The 17724-nt window shown below is 41.1% G+C and overlaps 1 protein-coding gene across 9 annotated transcripts; it reads left to right on the top strand.

Annotated features, from left to right (window-relative positions):
* The first annotated feature begins 84 nt into the window (after positions 1-84).
* HNRNPM (heterogeneous nuclear ribonucleoprotein M) lies at positions 85-17636 on the top strand. 9 transcript variants are annotated; one of them, XM_015886132.2, is made up of 18 exons: positions 85-267; positions 1618-1787; positions 7006-7058; positions 7889-7896; positions 7982-8075; positions 8585-8674; positions 10249-10443; positions 10776-10929; positions 11351-11400; positions 11786-11846; positions 13780-13881; positions 14464-14508; positions 14899-14973; positions 15443-15541; positions 15662-15715; positions 16373-16443; positions 16705-16756; positions 17198-17636. In XM_015886132.2, exons 1-18 carry the CDS (start codon positions 137-139, stop codon positions 17359-17361), a joined length of 1668 nt encoding a protein of 555 aa, XP_015741618.1. In that variant the 5' UTR covers positions 85-136; the 3' UTR covers positions 17362-17636. The 9 variants fall into 9 exon arrangements, with proteins under 9 accessions (XP_015741618.1, XP_015741617.1, XP_015741610.1 ...); XM_015886131.2 differs by having other exon boundaries at positions 16361-16443; XM_015886124.2 differs by having other exon boundaries at positions 89-267; positions 15662-16443.
* The last annotated feature ends 88 nt before the right edge of the window (positions 17637-17724 follow it).

Genomic DNA, 17724 nt, shown 5'->3' with positions numbered 1-17724 from the left:
TTCTCGCGAGAAGTGTGGCACGGCAGCGCGCAGGCGCGGGATGATGACGTATTCCGCAGAGCGCCCCCCGCGGGCCCCGCTCGCAGCTCCCGTGGTTCCTCGCGCGCAGCTCACACAAAGGCGCAGCGTTGGGAAAATGGCGGCAGCGGCGGCGGTAGCGGCGGCCACCGAAAGCGCCGGGGGCAAAATGGAGGAACCGCCGGCGGCTGCGGCTGCTCCGCCACCTCCCAACGGGGCGGGAGGAGCCGGGGACGCGCCCGTCAAGAGGTAAAAGCGCCGCTGGGAGCTGCGCTGCCGCCCGGGCCCAACGCACCACGCGCGGCCTAACCGCGCCTCGGGCCTGGAGCTGCCTGCAGCGCTGCCGCGTATTGCGGGGGGTTATTGGGTGTAATGAGGGTGTCGGGGAAATCAAACGGGAAACAATAAGAATCGGCGGCTACAGGGAGAGATCGGCGAGTGCGGAGATGGGAGGGAGAAAAAGCTGCGGCTGTGCAGGGCTTTAGTGCGGGGTCAGTGACATTACACTGAGGCGCTTCAGAGGGAGCGAATCTTTGTTTCTTAATGGTAGAGCGGAGGAAAACGAGCTGCACGTTGCTGTGGGTTTTGTTGCTTTTTTCTTTCCCCAGTTAATTTTTGTCCCTATGCCTTAAATACTGCCTAGATCAGGAGCAGCGCTGTTGTGTTCTGTGATCCGGCTGGGCTGTGAGCTCAGCTGTGTCAGTGGGTTTCCTGAGGTGTTGCACAGCTCCCGGTTCCAGCTGCTGTTCAGTTGTGAGCTGTGCCGTGTGGATCCACAGGATGACAGGTGTCCTAACACCAAAACAACCCTCGGTTGGGGCTGCGGGAGGAGCCTTCAGCTCCTTATCCCGGAGTGTTGGTATTCGATCCCTGCAGGGTGCTCATACCTGGGTGTCACTTTACGCCTCGTAGCCTGCACGGAGCACAGCCTGCAGCTCTGGATGATACGGTTTTAGTCGTTGCTCTTTGGTAACGCTTTGGTAGTCCTGAGGCATTCGGTGCTGTAACACAAGGAAAATCGAAGCAAGTCAAGTACTTTTGACTTTCTAGGACTAGTGTTCTGAAATAGTTAGAGGAGACTGTTCCAGGTGTTTGTTGAAAGCCATGGCAGCTTTGGATTTGCATTGTCCAAAAGTGGTATTATTTGGGGATGGAAGGTAAATAGTGTCACTGTCAGGAGTGTTTAGATGCAGCATCACTTGGCTGAAATTCTTACAGTGCGTTGTTTGTCTAAAAGATGTTGAAGTATGAAAGGTTAAGGAAAAAGTAGTGGATTTGTGATCTGGAACATGACAAGATGTTTGGCGTTGAAGAGATTCATAGTCTGAAGTCATAAGCTTTAGTTATACCCCATAAATAAACATGGCAGAAAGTAGCAGGTGGTACAAGTTGTCTGCTTCTGGGATATCATTGTTAGAATACAGTGTGTAGCACTGATTTTGGGAGTGCTGATCTGTGCTCGTGACCATGCTGCAAGTAAGTGGATTAAATCTTGAAAGTTTTGATTTTTGTTTTGAATATATAGAAATGACATTCAATGAGGTGGTATGACACAGGGTGTCAGTATATTAAATATGTCTCATCTTTCACTGTTTGCAGTGAAGGTGAACGACCAAGTCAGAATGAGAAAAGGAAAGAGAAGAGTGTGAAGAGAGGAGGAAATCGCTTTGAGCCGTATGCCAATCCTGCTAAGAGATACCGTGCTTTTATTACAAATATTCCGTTTGATGTGAAGTGGCAGTCTCTGAAAGACCTGGTCAAAGAGAAAGGTAAAGTACAACTAAGTTTGATCGAGTGGTGTCTGTCATCTGGCTTGTTGCTAACGTTGTGAACTTAACAGTTGAAGTTCTGGGTGGACTTAGTGATGTGTTTTGGTAAAGGTCTCCTTGAAGGCTTTTTTTGTGCTGCACAGTATTGTTCTCTGGCAGCCTTCCAGAGCTCTACTATAGGCATGTTGGCGATTTGTAATAGCGTTTCATCAGAGATTATGAAGAGCATTTGTCCTATTGGTGGAAAAAAATGAGGCTTTTATCAGGTTTTAGTCTCGACATGCAGTAAAACTTCCTGGAGAATTTTATTGTCTCGTGGTAATGAAGTTAGTTATGTAATGCTGATCTGGACAGTGTGTTCCTACATGTGTGTCTCCAAACTTTGTAGAGATTTGGGCTTAGTGAAAGGTCCGCATTGCCATTTGATATATAAATGTATTTAAGGGTGACCTGCAAAGGAGAAAAATCAGGTTTATGTATTGGCATGTACCTCAACATGGGTAGGGCTTTGGGAATCAAGTTTATTCTGCCTTCCCCATCCCTGGTTCTCTTCAACTTACGCGTGTGAATGAGAACCTTCATATTTTTCAGGCCTTAGCATCTTCATCTCTTCAAGATGATGAAGAAACTGAGTTGGTTACACTCAGGTGCTGATAAGTCTAAATGCATATTTTTGGCTCGTTTAGTGTTATTTCTTTACGTTGATGCCCAGCATGTAGGTTTTGAAGTTGCTTTGGAAATGCAGTGGATTGGCCAGAAAATACTTGGCTTCTCCATCAATAAAATATCTCAAACCATGCTAGGAGTCATTAATGCAACCATTCCTTTTGTGGGTCACTTCTCAAATACATAGTTTAAGCCTAGCAAAATAGAGAGCAATATTCACTGTTGTTTGAACTAGATAAGGAATGATGGTTCATGAGTTGTGGCCTAAAGAATCAGGAAAAAGACTTCCAAAAGGGTTTTCCAATGTCTGTTTTTGGAGGCAAAATGGAGCTGCTGAGTCTGTGCAATGACTATAAGCCCTGACAAACTGTTATAGTTAGAGGATGTGAGATGTTGACGCTTGAGATGCAACCAATGGTTTCCTAAAATCTGAAGGTTACAGTCTTAAGAGACTGCTTTAACAGGCCCTAATTATGCATGGTTCTTGCTTTAAACTATGCTTTCACTCTGCTACACGAGATACATTGGTTAATAGGAGTGTCTGTATGTGTAGATGTCTAACTTTAAGTGCTATGTTGAATTCCGTTCCAAGTGTCTTGTGGTTTCTCTCCAGTTCACGTGGATGGAAAAGTCCGATGTGAGATTGTTTCCTGCCTTGCTGTTCAGCTGCTCATTCCAGCAGATACTCCTAGGGGAACGTTGAAACCTCTTCGTTCTGTCTGCAGGGTTGATACGCTAAATATTGAGAAGCATTGTTCTTGGTTTTTGGGGCTGCTTCTTAAAACTTTACAGTTTAGATTTGCTGTGTAGTTGTGATTCATTCTAATTAGCTCCTGACTTCTTCCAAATTGGTGCTTTTGTGCAGTGCTTGAACTCGCTGAATCGGTGCTTCTTGATCTAAGGCATAGTAGTTCCAAGAACCAGGAATGTAGCTGAGGAAAAATCTAAATGTTAGAATTCTTGGTTTGTGAGTGTAAGAATTACAGGCCAAATGTTCAAGGCTTTGAGAGCATGTGAAATGGATTTGTACACAAAGGGTAAATGTAGGGGATTCGTGACTGCTGCAGTGCTTGGCAGTCACAAAGATTGAAGCTGTTAGGGGACCGAACGGAGGAGTTCACCTCCATCGGCTGCTTTGTGTCCCTAAGTATGGGTTAGGATACGAGCTTTGCAGGTCTGATATTTCCATGATCTGGTTCTTTCAGATGCGCACATCTGAAATCTTCCAAAGGTGACACCTCCCTCAAGAGTAATGCCTTAGTTCAGTCATTTCAGTGTATCCGTTGGTGAAACTCAATTACAGGTATGCAGTATTAAAAAGTTGTTAATAAAATTAAGAAGTGTTCTTGTTTGCAACTCCCTTGTTCTGGCTGACAGACACAATGTTCTGTAGGAATGATTACTGGTAATTGGTAGGTGGCTTCAGAAGAATGAGAGAGCAGTTCTTCAGAATGTAAGTGGAATCTAAAAGTAAATGTGATTGAATACTTACTATTGGTCTTACTCTGTCCTCCATTAAATGTCTCTGTCCTGGGGAACAAAATGGTAATACTTCATGACAGTAGTATGCATTATGCATGATTACAACAAATAATTGAATTTGAGACGTTTTTAGATACCATTAGGAAGTACAGAATTTTAAATTTAAAACCTTTTCCTTGTCAAGAGTAGCAGGATGGCATACAGTACAAGGAGGAATGTTAACTATAAATGTCGTTACGTTCTGCTCTGTTGCAGAGCTAGGAGCAGTCGAGATTGTGCTCACATCACATTTAAGGGTTTCAGGACACCCTAGGGATTACGTGTATTTAAATGTTTGTTACCACTTACAAAGCCACATGTGTAGTTCCTTGCAGGCATGTTTACCTTTTCATACCAAAACCTTGATGTGTGAGTGGTTTTGAGGAGAAACAACAAGCAAAGATCAAACTATATGAAGAGAAGCAACTGCTAAACTCCATGTGCAGTCTTCTCTCTTGCTCCATCTCCTACAGCTGTTAGAATCTTTGTGGCTTCTTAAAGATACAGTCAGAGCCCTCTTGTTACTGTAGCTAACCCCAGGTACTGGACAGCACTTTCATTAGTTTGATGAACAGCTGTTGCTCACATACTTCAAGGCAGCTATTCCTGGAGGGCTACATTGGCTTTGGATCCAAAGAGGATTCACAGTGTGCTTTCAGATTGAAGTTTTTGATGGGCAAAGAGAAAAGGATGTGTTCATTTATCTGACTGTTCCCTGCCCTTGCTTTCAGTTGGTGTGCTAACAAGTTCTTAACAGCAGCATGTCACAAAAGGATTTCTTCTCCTATCTCAATTTACTTACAAATGGATCTCCTGCAGGCCTCTCAACATCCTTCCTTCCCAAACTGCTTCCACTTCTCTTTTGTATATTGTGAACTTTTGCAAAGTTGTAAACTTTAGATCTTCTAAATCCAGCATGTTCCAAATATGAGTCAGAGCTGAGCCGTGAGCTTGATTTCTAAGTACCGTGCTTCGATGAAATGTATTGAGAAACCATTACCATAAAAAACGAGATGTGCTTTTTTATTTTTTCTTCAGTTCTATAATCTGGAATTGTTTCCTCAAGTAGTGCAGTGGATCAGTATCTGTGTCATTTCCCTCCCCCATACACTTTATGTTCTGTTTGTGGCTTTTTGGCTATTCAGCAAAATTCACAGGTCCTTCGAGATGTGTTTCAGTTTGAGTGTAGGTGTCTATAAGGCTACAATATCAAGTACTGAGCAAATTGACAAAATTTTCCAAGTGAAACAGTTGCTGACTTCAGGAAATCTTGTTGTTCAGAGGTCATATTCCTTCCATGTTAAATTGTATTTAGTATGTTATGTTCAAGGTGGGCAGACTTCTTTCTGGAAGTGTTGATGTGCTTAGTAAGAGCTGTAGCTGGCTTTGATTAGCAGCTCAAAGAGCCCTTGCTCCAGGGCCTTGGCGGTGTTATTGAGAACAGAGTCACAGGCTTGAAACTTGCCATCACTATGCTCTATGAAACGGAGTGCTTTTCTACTGTAGACAGTCTGGGAATTTGTCTCTGCATAAATTGTTGAGTCATAGTTTCATTCTTGATGAAAGTCCCATTGGCTGCTGCTGTTGAGATGAATGGCTTTAGAATGGCGTGGTAATGCTGGATGTTTGGACTGGATGCATGGTGCTTATGTCCCACCAGAGATGATGCTGGGAGGACTGTGGCAGTGCAGTCCCTTTGCTCAATTGGCTGTGGAAGCAGTCCCATGTATACGATGTTACTGTTCAGATTGCAGGAAGGAGATGGTTTTTGTTATGCTTTATTTCAGGAGCCGTCATTGAAGTAATGAAGCTGTGGATAATTAGTGAGTGCTCTAATGTGCCCTGTCCCTTTTGAAGGGATTTGTTAGACTCTGCCAGGCCTGAACCGCAGGAAAACATGATTGAATGACTTTCAGTCTGTCAAACTAACTGCTCTTTGCATGGAATGTTGACGTGGTTTAATTTGTTTTTAAATCGGAAATGGAAGAAGAAAAAAGCAATTTTATCAAGCATTCCTTTTCTGCCAGCTTCTAGAGGATAAAAGTGGAATAGTCCCTTGCAATGGTGATACGTGTCTGATGAAAGTCTGCTCCTGGTGGGGCTGAGTGCCCTTCCTCTCTGGGAAGGAAACTCTTGATCGTGGGATTCCTTTGCTTGGAGTATGTTGTCAATATTGCACCTGGTTGTGATACTGTTTTCTTACCACCTTTCAGATAATGCAACTTGGAGTCCTCCCATCTTCTGTTTAAAAAGTAGAACGTGCAAAATCAGGAAGAAAAACTCTTATTAAAAATAGAGAGTGATTCTGAAAAACATCTGTATGCCATTCACTTCAAGGGCAGCAGCCATTGCGGTAGTTATGTTCTGGAGGTACATCATATAGTTCTGTGGTCACCAAAGTGGAAACGTCAGAAGGAAAAAGACCAACATAACAAAAAGCAGCCCTAATCTTGTGAGGAATGGTGCAGATATGGTTTTTTGGTGTGTTTTGCCTCTTGCTCTAAGCTGTTTTGTCTTGGGGGCAAATGTGGCAGACAGCTGATTGCTACTCAGTTATGGCCTGAAATTGCTGAAATAAAGTAGGCAACGATTGATCTTTTGGTTTGTTGGGTCAGTCTGATCCCTTCTTTGGGTATTTACTGGAGAACACTCCTGAGAAAAGTGAATGACTGTTGAAGTTCTGTACTGGGGAGACAGGACTGCACACCATATAAAGCAAAGGAAAACCGTTCTGCAGACTTCCTCATGGGTTTGGGTTGCCTGAAGGGTCATCAGTATGCGCTAAAGATTGAGTAACCAGGCATTGTGGAAATGGCCAGCTTTTCAAGTGGAGGAAAAGCAAGAACATGTTTAAGTCTTAAAGTTTTACTGCATACCTGTAATTGTCCAGTTTTGTGGTTTAGAGAACATGGAGTGTTTCTGGGCTTTCTTATAAGGCAGAGGCTCCATACACGGTTGATTGTTCTAAATTCCCATTGTTTTCTTGGCTTTTCTCCCTTGGTATATGTGTCGTCTGGAATCTGATTTGTAGTTGGTGAGGTTACATACGTGGAGCTCTTAATGGACGCTGAAGGAAAGTCAAGGGTAAGTGTTTGTGAGAATTTCTTCTGTGGATTTTCTACATGACAAATGTAATTGTATAGTGGCGTGGAATGAAAAGGAAGTCAGGGAGGCAGAGAGTGTGTATGCTTAGTGGCTATAGCACAGAGTTGCTTAAAAGCTGTGGGGATGGGGAGGTGGTGGGATGGGAACTTGGAAAGTGTTAGGATGGTCTTCCACTGCGTTCAGTTGGTGTCGGCTGTTTGCATTACCCATGGACCCTAGTAGTATGTATAGTGGTATGGAATATTAATGTAATACTTGTGTTTTGGAAAACGTCATTGTAGTGGTTTGCTGAATTTGTAGGGGCAGTGTGTGGAAGCAGGTTCTGTAAAATATACTTCCTGTGAGAATAAACATAAGTACCTATGAAGGCAATACGCATTTAAGTTTAGAAATCAACTTAAGTCCTTCAGTTCAGTGAGAATATCTTGCAGGAAGAAACAGGAGCTCACTTAATTGTCCTGAAGGGTTTGGATTTAGGGTGACAGAATATGGCAAGGATTTTGCTGTATGACAGAGAAGAACAGTTGATATGAAGCGTGTGGTTTTCTTCTTGGAGAACACGGACTTAGTTCTGCTTGTTACAACTTCAGAAACTACAACTTAACCCTCTTAATGCGTAAGCAATTATATCTTATGGAATTCAAGTAATGAAGGTTTTATTGAGTAATGTTACATCCTTTTTTTTTCTATTAGAGTTAACTAATGTGAATTGACTTTTTTAAAATGTTGTTTGTGTTTTGTGCTTTTACTTACTTTATTTTTTTCTTCCCTCCTCTCCTTGTTATTCGCCTGTGAAATGATACCATCAGGGATGCGCGTAAGTTCACTTATGAATTTTTAGCAAGAAATGAGGAAACTCTTAAGATACAAGCAGTGTTCTTAGAAGTCTTGTATCTTCACAGTGTTGTTGAATTCAAGATGGAAGAAAGCATGAAAAAGGCTGCAGAGGTTTTGAACAAGCATAGTCTTGGTGGAAGACCATTGAAAGTGAAAGAAGTAAGACTCACATCTGTTCTTTCAGTGCCGTGGAGACAGGCGGAGGGGTGCTCTTCAGTCCAGCAGTATGACTGACTCGTTTGCATCTAACAGTTTTTGACTGAAAGTGTGACTCCTGAAATAGATGCTGAATTTTCTTTACCCCTAGCATGTGTTGCTGAACTTCAGTTGGAATGTGGTTGTCCAGACTAAACTTGATTTAAAAAATAGTTGCTACCGATAGTAAGGCAGAATTTGGGCAAAGCAAGCTGTAACAGCAGGTATAGTTGCATATGACTTGAAAAAGCAACTTGCATGAGTATTGTTTGTTTTTGACTGACTGCTTTCTGTTTAATTCTGCATCATGCTAAATGTGTTCTACAAACAGTTCCGTAAAATAAGCTGGTTTCTGAAATACTTTGAAGATTTGTTTCCGTTCTAGTGGCTTTGCTGTCGTCAACCCCTGTGACACGCTCAACTGTACCATGAGTTAATCCTTACTTATTGACAAGTTTAAACTTCTGTTCCAGCAGCTTAGAACCAGTAGCTACATCAAAGGCCCAATTAAACAAAAATCAAGAGAGACTTCTTCAGTGTTAACAGTGACTCTTGGCCGTAGGGTAAGCAAGTTGTTTTTGGCTAAGCAGGCTTCATGTTCTGCTGTGCCTGTATCACCCCCGAATGGTTGGGGAAAAAACACCTGAATGAGTGTAAGATGGGGAATGTGTGCAGAAAGTCAGCCCTTAGCAATGTGTATTCTTAAAAGCACTTGAGGAAAAGAATGAGGTGTGCAAGTGGCAGCACTACTCAGAATCTCGCTTATTTTACATGATTTTATGCATTCTGAGGAGCAGTGGTTTGAGTCTTGTTGCAAGCCATCATCTGCTGCTGGTGACCTTGCTGCACTTTCAGGGAACTGAGAGTAGAAATGGATCATTTGAAAAGTGGTTCTACTTGAAACTTACTGACTTTTCAGAGAGGCTCTTGGGAGAAAAAGGTATTGAAATTGAGCTGTGTAAGATTAGTTTTCCTGTTATGTGCATTTAGAACTGCAAGACACGTTGCCTGGTTGGTATTAGACCTGGGAAAGAAAGAGTTGTAATTTGACCAAGTCTTCATAAAGCAATTGCCGTACTTGAATATTCCTGCTTAAATGGCACAAACAGAACAGAAATGATAGCTGAAATGGGTGAAGAAGCATGCTTCAGTTGTAAGGGGTTTGGCACCACTTCTCCAAGCCCAGGATTTTGAGTGTGTGAAAGGAGTTAAATTGTAGACAAATGTTATCATATGTTTTGCCAACTGCCCAGCATGTACATCTCCATATTGGCTGTTTCATTGCTGGAAAGCATGAAAGCCTTCAAGCAAATGACTGATTGAAGTAGATGTTGCTGGATTAATCATTAATTCTTCCTGTTTTCAGAAATGTGCTACTGTTTCTTCTTAAGATTTGGATAAAGATATTTTTTAATTTAAATATCATTTAACATCTCTGTTTCTGACTAATGGAATGAATTTTGATTTTTGTTCACTTGCTCACTGAACACAATTTGACGTTTCTGACTTAAGCCACATGACTTTACCATGTATTGTGAAAGTTCTTGCTTTCACTTTCAGTATGAAGTTACAATAATTTTATTTCCTTGCTAGCGGTCTTCGTCCTGTGCTTCACGTTTTAAGAATATCCTAAAATGTGAGATGTCACAGTAATACGATTATATGCTCTCAAGCATTTTTTCAATTTGGAAACAAGGGGTTGAGGTAAAAGAGCTGCCTGAGGCAATCTTAATGAGATTTTACACACTGTATCTTGTCTTATGAAGCATAATTGCAAGACTAATGAGTTGTATTGTTTTGAAAATGCCAAAGGTTAAGAGCCATTTCTCTTCTAAAACCTTTGCAATGTCATTCTGTCTTCAGAGCAAATGTGGCTGAGGTTTGTTGTGGGTATTAAATAATAAATGCATACCTTCAGGATGAAGGGAAATGCTTGAGTAACTTGCTAACTTGAAGGGGCCTGATACTCTGGTTTTAAAAAATAGGATAATAATGAAAAGATAGCAGTGTGATTGGTTGTAGATCTATAGCCCCACATAAAAGAAAAGTCATCTTTTGACTTGTGGCCATGCCACTAAATCCCCATGCATTTATTGGAATCATGGCAAGCTTAATTTGTTGTTTCTGTGTTTTGCAGGATCCTGATGGTGAGCATGCCAGGAGGGCGATGCAGAAGGTCATGGCAGCTGGTGGAATGGGTATTGGCCCAGGCCCTGGTGGCCCTGGAATGATCAATATCCCACCTAGTATACTCAACAATCCCAACATACCCAATGAGATCATTCATGCTTTACAGGCAGGGAGACTTGGAAGCACTGTCTTTGTTGCAAATGTAAGTGAAGAGAAAACCTGTGAACTAATTAGACCTGTTTTCAGCAGTGAGTTAAGAGTAGTGACTTCTGGAAGTCCCTTTCCAGCCCAGTTTATTTGGTGATTCTTCTCTGAGTGAAGTTATAAAGTTGCTGTTTCATGTATATTACAGTGTTGAGTAATGCATGCAGTTCTGGAGCATTCTCTGGCGTCCTGATATTTACATTTCATCCTATCTCTCTGAGTGCTGCTTATTCTCAGGATTGCAGATACTGAGAGAGGAAAGTGAGGAACACTAAAGGTATTCTCTCGCCGGAAATCCTTCTCATGTTTTTAATATCACTTGTCTTCTAGCTGGATTACAAGGTTGGTTGGAAGAAATTGAAAGAAGTCTTCAGCATGGCTGGTGCTGTGGTTCGAGCAGACATATTAGAAGATAAAGATGGCAAAAGTCGTGGAATTGGCACTGTCACTTTTGAACAAGCCATAGAGGCTGTTCAGGCTATATGTATCCTTTAAGAGTATTAATGGCAAATAGTAAGTATACTTGCTGCCCTGTCCTTCGAAGAGTTTTGTGAGTAAGCAAAGTGGGATGAAAATTTAAATTACAGTATTGTAACTAAGAATCTTTATTGCAGTAAGTGAAGCCATTGCAGTGAGTAGAAAACATAAGAAAAACTAGGAAAAAAAAAGAGAAAAATACATCTTGAAAGAACTATTCTGACTTTCTCACACACAGTTAGTAAGTCTTAGAAGGCTTTTATTTTTAGAGAAAGCAGAAGGATTTTTGTTAGTCTGAGTAATAATATAAGCTACATGGAGGGCTGTGGTTTCTTTTCTACTCTGCATCAGGTAGCATTTCAGTTTTTTTTCCAATTTTTTTTCTTTGTGTTTTTAATGCTTAAAAATAATCCTTAATGAAACAAAAGCAATGTTTAATGGGCAGCTGCTGTTTGACAGGCCAATGCATGTAAAAATGGTAAGTGTGTTAAAATTCCTACTGCTTTTTGAACTGACACAATGCTTGTAATTTTTTTGTTTGTTTGTTTCTGGGTGATGTGTGGTTTCCAGATTGGTGTGACAGAACTAAACAGCTTGTTATGACAAACATAGCCCTGTGTTTTGCATCTCAGTTGTAGCCTATGAGTTGAAGTACTGGGAGAGATGCATGTTCTGTTGGAAAGACATGGCCCAATACCTTGTGATACCCAGTCACATAATTGGGGAAGGTTATACCTAATTTTTTTTTCTAAATACAATAAGGATTGCTTTAGGTTCCTATAACTGGAGGGGGGCAAGAAATAAGTCTAGCAAGAAAGCAGGCCAGGGTCATGTACCAGCTTAATGTATTGAATTATTTTTAGGATGAACGAGCCTTTCCCAAAGGAGACTTCTTTCCTCCAGAACGACCCCAACAACTTCCTCGTAAGTTTCTACTCCATGACTGAATATGTTACATTACACTTTTAAATTTGCTTCACAGCAACGTAAACACGTGCAAGATGAAATTTAATTTGAAAACATTTTGCTCTCAGGATTAAATTTAGAGAGATTTCCTTTATATTCCTGGATTATGCATTTTACTGAGTTTGTAGATATTTGAATCTTATGCTTAAGAGGTATTGCTTCTGTAGCCTGCTATATGTGGGCAGGAAGAGATTAATAAATAGAATATAAAAAATAGATAACTATAACGTTCCCACTACCCAGCTGCTTAAACTCAGCCCTGGTGAAAAATGGTTCAGACTTCTGAAAAGTGGAATTCAAGTGATTTTAATAATATCGAAGGAAAAAATAGTAAAGAGCTTGTCAGCCTTGTCTCTTTCTGGATAATTCCTTCAGCTCATAGCTTAAAGTTTGTCCTAAAAACAGTATTCCATCAATGTACTCAAAGTTTCCAGATCTCTTGAGTGTAATTCAGAAGCCCTGTTAAAAGCAGGGTTTAAAGGAAATGTAGTCAGTTTATGGAAGAGCCTGCACCTTTTTGTGTCCTGGTGTATTCTAGCTATCTTGCATTTTCCTTTAATTTAAAGGGCTGAGAATCTTCCAGGCCTTCAGGTTTCTCAGTGGAACATTATACCAATTTATTGGTATTGACCTGAAGGGAGGGTGCAAAGAAGATAGAGCCAGGCTCTTTTCAGTGGTGCCCAGTGACGGGACAAGGCATCTAAACATAAGGAAACATTTCTGTGAGGCTGACTGAATACTGAAGCAATGTTACCCTGCAAGGCTGGGGAGTCTCAATCCATTAAGATAATGATAAGTGGATCAGGGCAGCTGGTTCTTGATCATCTTTGGGATGGATGATCTCCAGAGGTCCCTTGCAACCTCAACTGTTCTGTGGTAATATAATGAAAGTGTTGAATGGAAGGAGACTGGTTTGAAAGGGAGAAGTAGGTGTGGAGGGGAGGAAAAACCCCACTGCCTTGTCTTTCCGTAACAATATACCTAATCGAGAAAGTCGCTGGTTTCTAGTTTGATTATCTTTGTATAAAGTGGAACAAGTAATTACGGAAACATATTTCTTGGCCTTTAATTTGGAGGGGGAGGTTGTGGGAGGGGCGAATAATGTGGTGCTTGAAAGCAAAATTTAACACTTCCTAAGATCATTATGTTGAGATCTAAACAAGGAAGCTGTATTCTCATAGGCAAAGAAAACCATTAAGCTGTTACTTGGGTCAAATGCAATCAAAGAACTTTTCCTTCCTGATTAATGATAAGGAAAATGAGATGGTTTGGTTTTTATAATTTTGTTTTATTTTTGGGCTGGGGAATCCATGATTCACTTGGGTACAGGAGGATTCAAATATTGTGTCTGGGAATGATGCTCTTCATTTCTGTAGGGAAGAGGCTGGCTGTGTGCTCTGAATTGTATAGGTGGCTGTCATAATGATAGGTGAAACCTTGTGGTTGTTTAAATTCTTACCTGCAAGGTCAGATCCTTGGCAAAGATAGAAATAAACCATTTGTAAATCAAAGGTGTTATTGTGAAAAGGTTAGAAGTTGTTTATACTAAATTGCCCACTCTATTCTCAGATTGAGGAGTTGCACAAAATAAGCAGTGTTCTAGCCAGTTATTTTTCAGGAGTCAGCTTAAAACCAGTCAAACAGAAACACAAATTTTCTCAGTAGTGAGATAAAAACTGGATGATAAGAAAGAAGAATTGAGGTTAGTTTTCAGTCTGCTCTGAAATATATCTACCCTGGATTTACGCTTTCATGCAGTAACTACTTACCCCAAGTGGGAACACAGCAAGATTTTTTTTGGAGAATGGAAGTAAATTACTTAAGAATAAAACTTGCTGTTTTGTCAGATTATGGAAACAAGGCTTTTTTGATATCTGAATATTTTCTTCAGATGGTCTTGGTGGTATTGGAATGGGATTAGGACCTGGAGGTCAACCTATTGATGCAAATCATTTAAACAAAGGCATGGGAATGGGCAACATGGGACCTGGAGGTAAGAAGATTACTCCTATGCTTTGTTTCATGAGAGCTTTAAGCTGTGTAGAGGCTTTGTTTTGCCTACAAAAAGAACTGAAGTGTATTAGGAGTGTTAAAGCCAAATGAAATTTTATTGAGCTAAGTAATGAGCTTGATAATGGAAACTTGAACTTAACAGATTGCTCCATTTTTATTTTTTTTTATCATGGTCAAGGCACAGCTCTCATTTTCTGACTCTTGAGCATGAGCAGCAGACACTGCAAATTTACATTAAACTTTTAAAACCATCTGTTACTCTTAATACTTGTTAGTGGGCTTGTAAATCTCTGTTTAGGGTATGTTTGAACAGAAAAAGTTTTAAAGAGCCACCTAAAAAGTAGCACACATTCAGCTTTCAGTTTATAAATGCCTATGGGTTTCTTCCACTTATTGCTTTTATTTGTTGAGAAGGAATGTTCCGATCTACTCAGAGCTACCACATGTAAACTACAGTTGAAAGAGTGGATGTGCTGTATGATCTGTGTTTCTACAGCCAGTCTAATGGCTGAAGCTTTGTAGAATTACATCTGCTATATAAAGCTTTCTCTTTTATTTTGAGGAATGGGAATGGAAGGCATGGGCTTTGGAATGAATAAAATGGGAGGTAAGCTGTGTTTTTTGAAATATATATAGCTTGAGTTTTTTGAAAGCCATGTAAACTTTGCTGCATATGACTGTCAGGTGTCTGTGTTCTCTGTGAAATAGTCACCCATTTAGTAAAGACTTGTTCATTTTTGAATATTAAAAACAACTGCTGTAGGTGTATGAAGAAGGGTTGAAATCAGAGAAAATGTGAGCATAGTTTGGAAATGCTGAAGCCTGTCATTGGCTTAGGAAATAAGGTGTGACCAAATTCTGGCCACATTTTGTGAGTCTGTGATATCAAGTTGTCTTTATGCCTGTGAAAATGATCTGTGAAACGCTTATTTTGGGGAGGTGTAGTGTAAAGTTGAAATGCCTTGCTAAAGAATCCCTGGGAAATACTTTCTTTTAGGAATGGAAGGTCCTTTTGGTGGTATGGAAAACATCGGTCGCTTTCCAGCTGGAATGAACATGGGCAGAATGAGTGGTAGGCATTGGGTTATTTATCACTCATCAGTTATTGCTTATCACGTTCCTGAGTTTGACAGAAGTCCTTCTGTTTTCTGAAACTGTAGTAATGGAGACTGGTTGTTTTCTTCTTCCCAGCTCTTATTGGAAAATCTTAAGGTTTATGTGTGATGCAGTGTCTGCAAGGCCCTTGTTACCCCTAAACAAAAAAAAAAAAGCTGCTTTGCTTTTTCCTTGAACAAGATGAACTGTCTTCTGTCTGTATTCACCAGACAGACTTCTCTAGACATTTGCCTTGTCTGCATTTAAATGGATTTATGTTGTTTCTGTCAGTTGTGTTTTTTGTCTTGGGAAGACAAGATGAAATAATGAGGAGGACACAGTAAATATTTGCCTTGCTGTTAATCTTTAAAAATTATGCCTGCATTAAAATCTCTCAGAAGTTATTCAGGTGCCCAGAAGAACGTAATCAAACTTGATCTTTACAGAGATGGATCGTGCCATGGGTGGAGGATTTGAGAGAGAATTTGGAAGAAATGAAATGGGAATGTCTCGTAGTTTTGGAGAGACCTTGGAGAGAGGAATAGGTCAGTATATGAAGTGAATTACATGTACTTTCTACTGGAAATACTTGAACTGTGCATAAAAATATTGTTAGGTTTGCTAGTCTGTGTGTGGTTACTGGTAACTTGTGTGTTTTGTTCCAGGTGGTGGAAATGCCAGCATTCCTGGGATTGAGAGGATGGCACCTGGCATTGATCGTATGGGCTCGGGAATAGAAAGAATACCTTCTGGGATGGGTCATGGGATGGAGAGAGTAGGGTCAGAAATAGACAGGATGGGTCTTGTTTTGGATCGCATGAGTTCCAATGTGGATCGAATCGGTACCGGAATTGACCGAATGGCCCCTCTGGGCATAGATCACATTGCTCCTAACATTGAGAGGATGGGACCAGCTATTGAGAGAATGGGTTCTGGCATAGAAAGAATGGGTTCTGGAATAGGCTTTGGTATTGAGAGAATGGGTGCTGCCATTGATCGTGTTGGTACCACTATGGATAGAATGGGATCAGGTGTAGAACGTATGGGCTCTGGCATGGATAGAATGGGTATAGGTATGGAGCGCATGGTCCCTGCTGGAATGGGAACTGGAATGGGTCAGGTCATAGAGAGAATGCCAGCTGGCTTGGATCGCATAGGTGCCACTCCTATGGAAAGAATAGGAATAGATCGTATGGGTGCTGCTAGCATGGAGAGAATGGGCTTGGAGCGCATTGGAGCCACTAATATGGAAAGAATGGGTCCTGCTATGGGGCAGGGCATGGGAGCAGGCATAGATCGCATGGGACTTGCAATGGGAAGCAATTTTGAAAGAACAATGGAAATGGAACGTGGAAACTTTGCAGGCAATTTTGCAGGCTCCCTTGGAGGAACTGGAGGACCTGCAGCTGGGGTGGCCAGAAAAGCTTGTCAGATATTTGTGAGAAATGTGAGTAGCCCTCTTGCTATCTGTGTTGATCTCATCTGTGTTCTGTTGGCTTCCATTACAATATTTCATATTGGATGTTGCTGAAGGTGGAATTAGACAGTTGCAAGTGGGAGATATTTCTTTAATAGGAGTACAGCTTTCTGCATCTGTAAATAAAGATGTTCAAGTGTGGCCGTCCCAGGGTGGAAAGCTTTTGAAGAGCTGGGAATGCTCACAGGTCATTTAACAGATCTTCAGTAATTGTTCTTTTCTTTTTCACAGCTGCCCTTTGATTTTACATGGAAAATGCTGAAAGATAAATTTAATGAATGTGGTAAGTTATAAAAGACAAATGGGTAGCTAAAAATATAGCTGAATATTGTTGGATGTTCTGCTTCTGGGGAATTCTCTTGGCAGTAGCTACTATCCCCTCGCCTTGTTTCCTAGTATCAGCTGCTTGCCAAGTGCCAGCTCTGATCAGTTACAGTGTGAATTAATGTGTTTGTAAGTTGGGCAGGGCTCATTAGCTTTGCTCCATTCATCTTGTTCTGATGCCTCAAACTCGAGAGAGAACTGAGAGAGAAGACTGAATTAATTCATACCTTAAACTGAAACACTCCTTTCAAACAGTGACCTGGAAGAGCTGTTCTGCGGCTTTAAGTTCCAAAGTGATGGTAGTTTGTAAACGTGTGCTTTGTGTGCTTGGAGGCAGAGGGTGATGCAATGAGAGCTGTGTGCTGCTGGATTAAACTGGATTAACTCGTTTCCTTTGCAGGTCACGTGCTGTACGCTGATATCAAGATGGAGAATGGGAAATCAAAGGGATGCGGGGTGGTGAGATTCGAGTCCCCAGAAGTAGCGGAGCGAGCGTGTCGCATGATGAACGGGATCCAGCTCCGCGGCAGGGAGATCGACGTGCGGATCGATAGAAACGCTTAAGTTCCTGTAGTTGCTTTTTTAACACGGAGACCAGATTTTTGACTTTGTATTTTTCTTGTTAACCATTTTAATTTGACTGGATGTAAAGGTGTTGAAACGATTCAGTTGCTTTCTGGAGTAATTTTAATTACTTTTTTAACAAATGGATTTCCATTTTACTGGTTTTTGCATTGGAACTGCAACGTGCACAATCTTTTTTTGTAGTTGTGGCATCTTGTTGACATTACAGATGTAAACAGTACGACTTTGATAATAAATGCAAGTTAAACATTTCACTCGTTGCATCCGTTCCTGGCAGCACATCCCGTGCTTGCAGAGCTGCCTCTGATCAGGCTGTCAGTTATTGCTGGGGCTCCGCTCTGT

This window comes from Coturnix japonica, chromosome 28, assembly GCF_001577835.2.
Source record: "Coturnix japonica isolate 7356 chromosome 28, Coturnix japonica 2.1, whole genome shotgun sequence".
NCBI lineage: Eukaryota > Metazoa > Chordata > Aves > Galliformes > Phasianidae > Coturnix > Coturnix japonica.
This window is presented reverse-complemented; position numbering and strand designations above follow the sequence as displayed.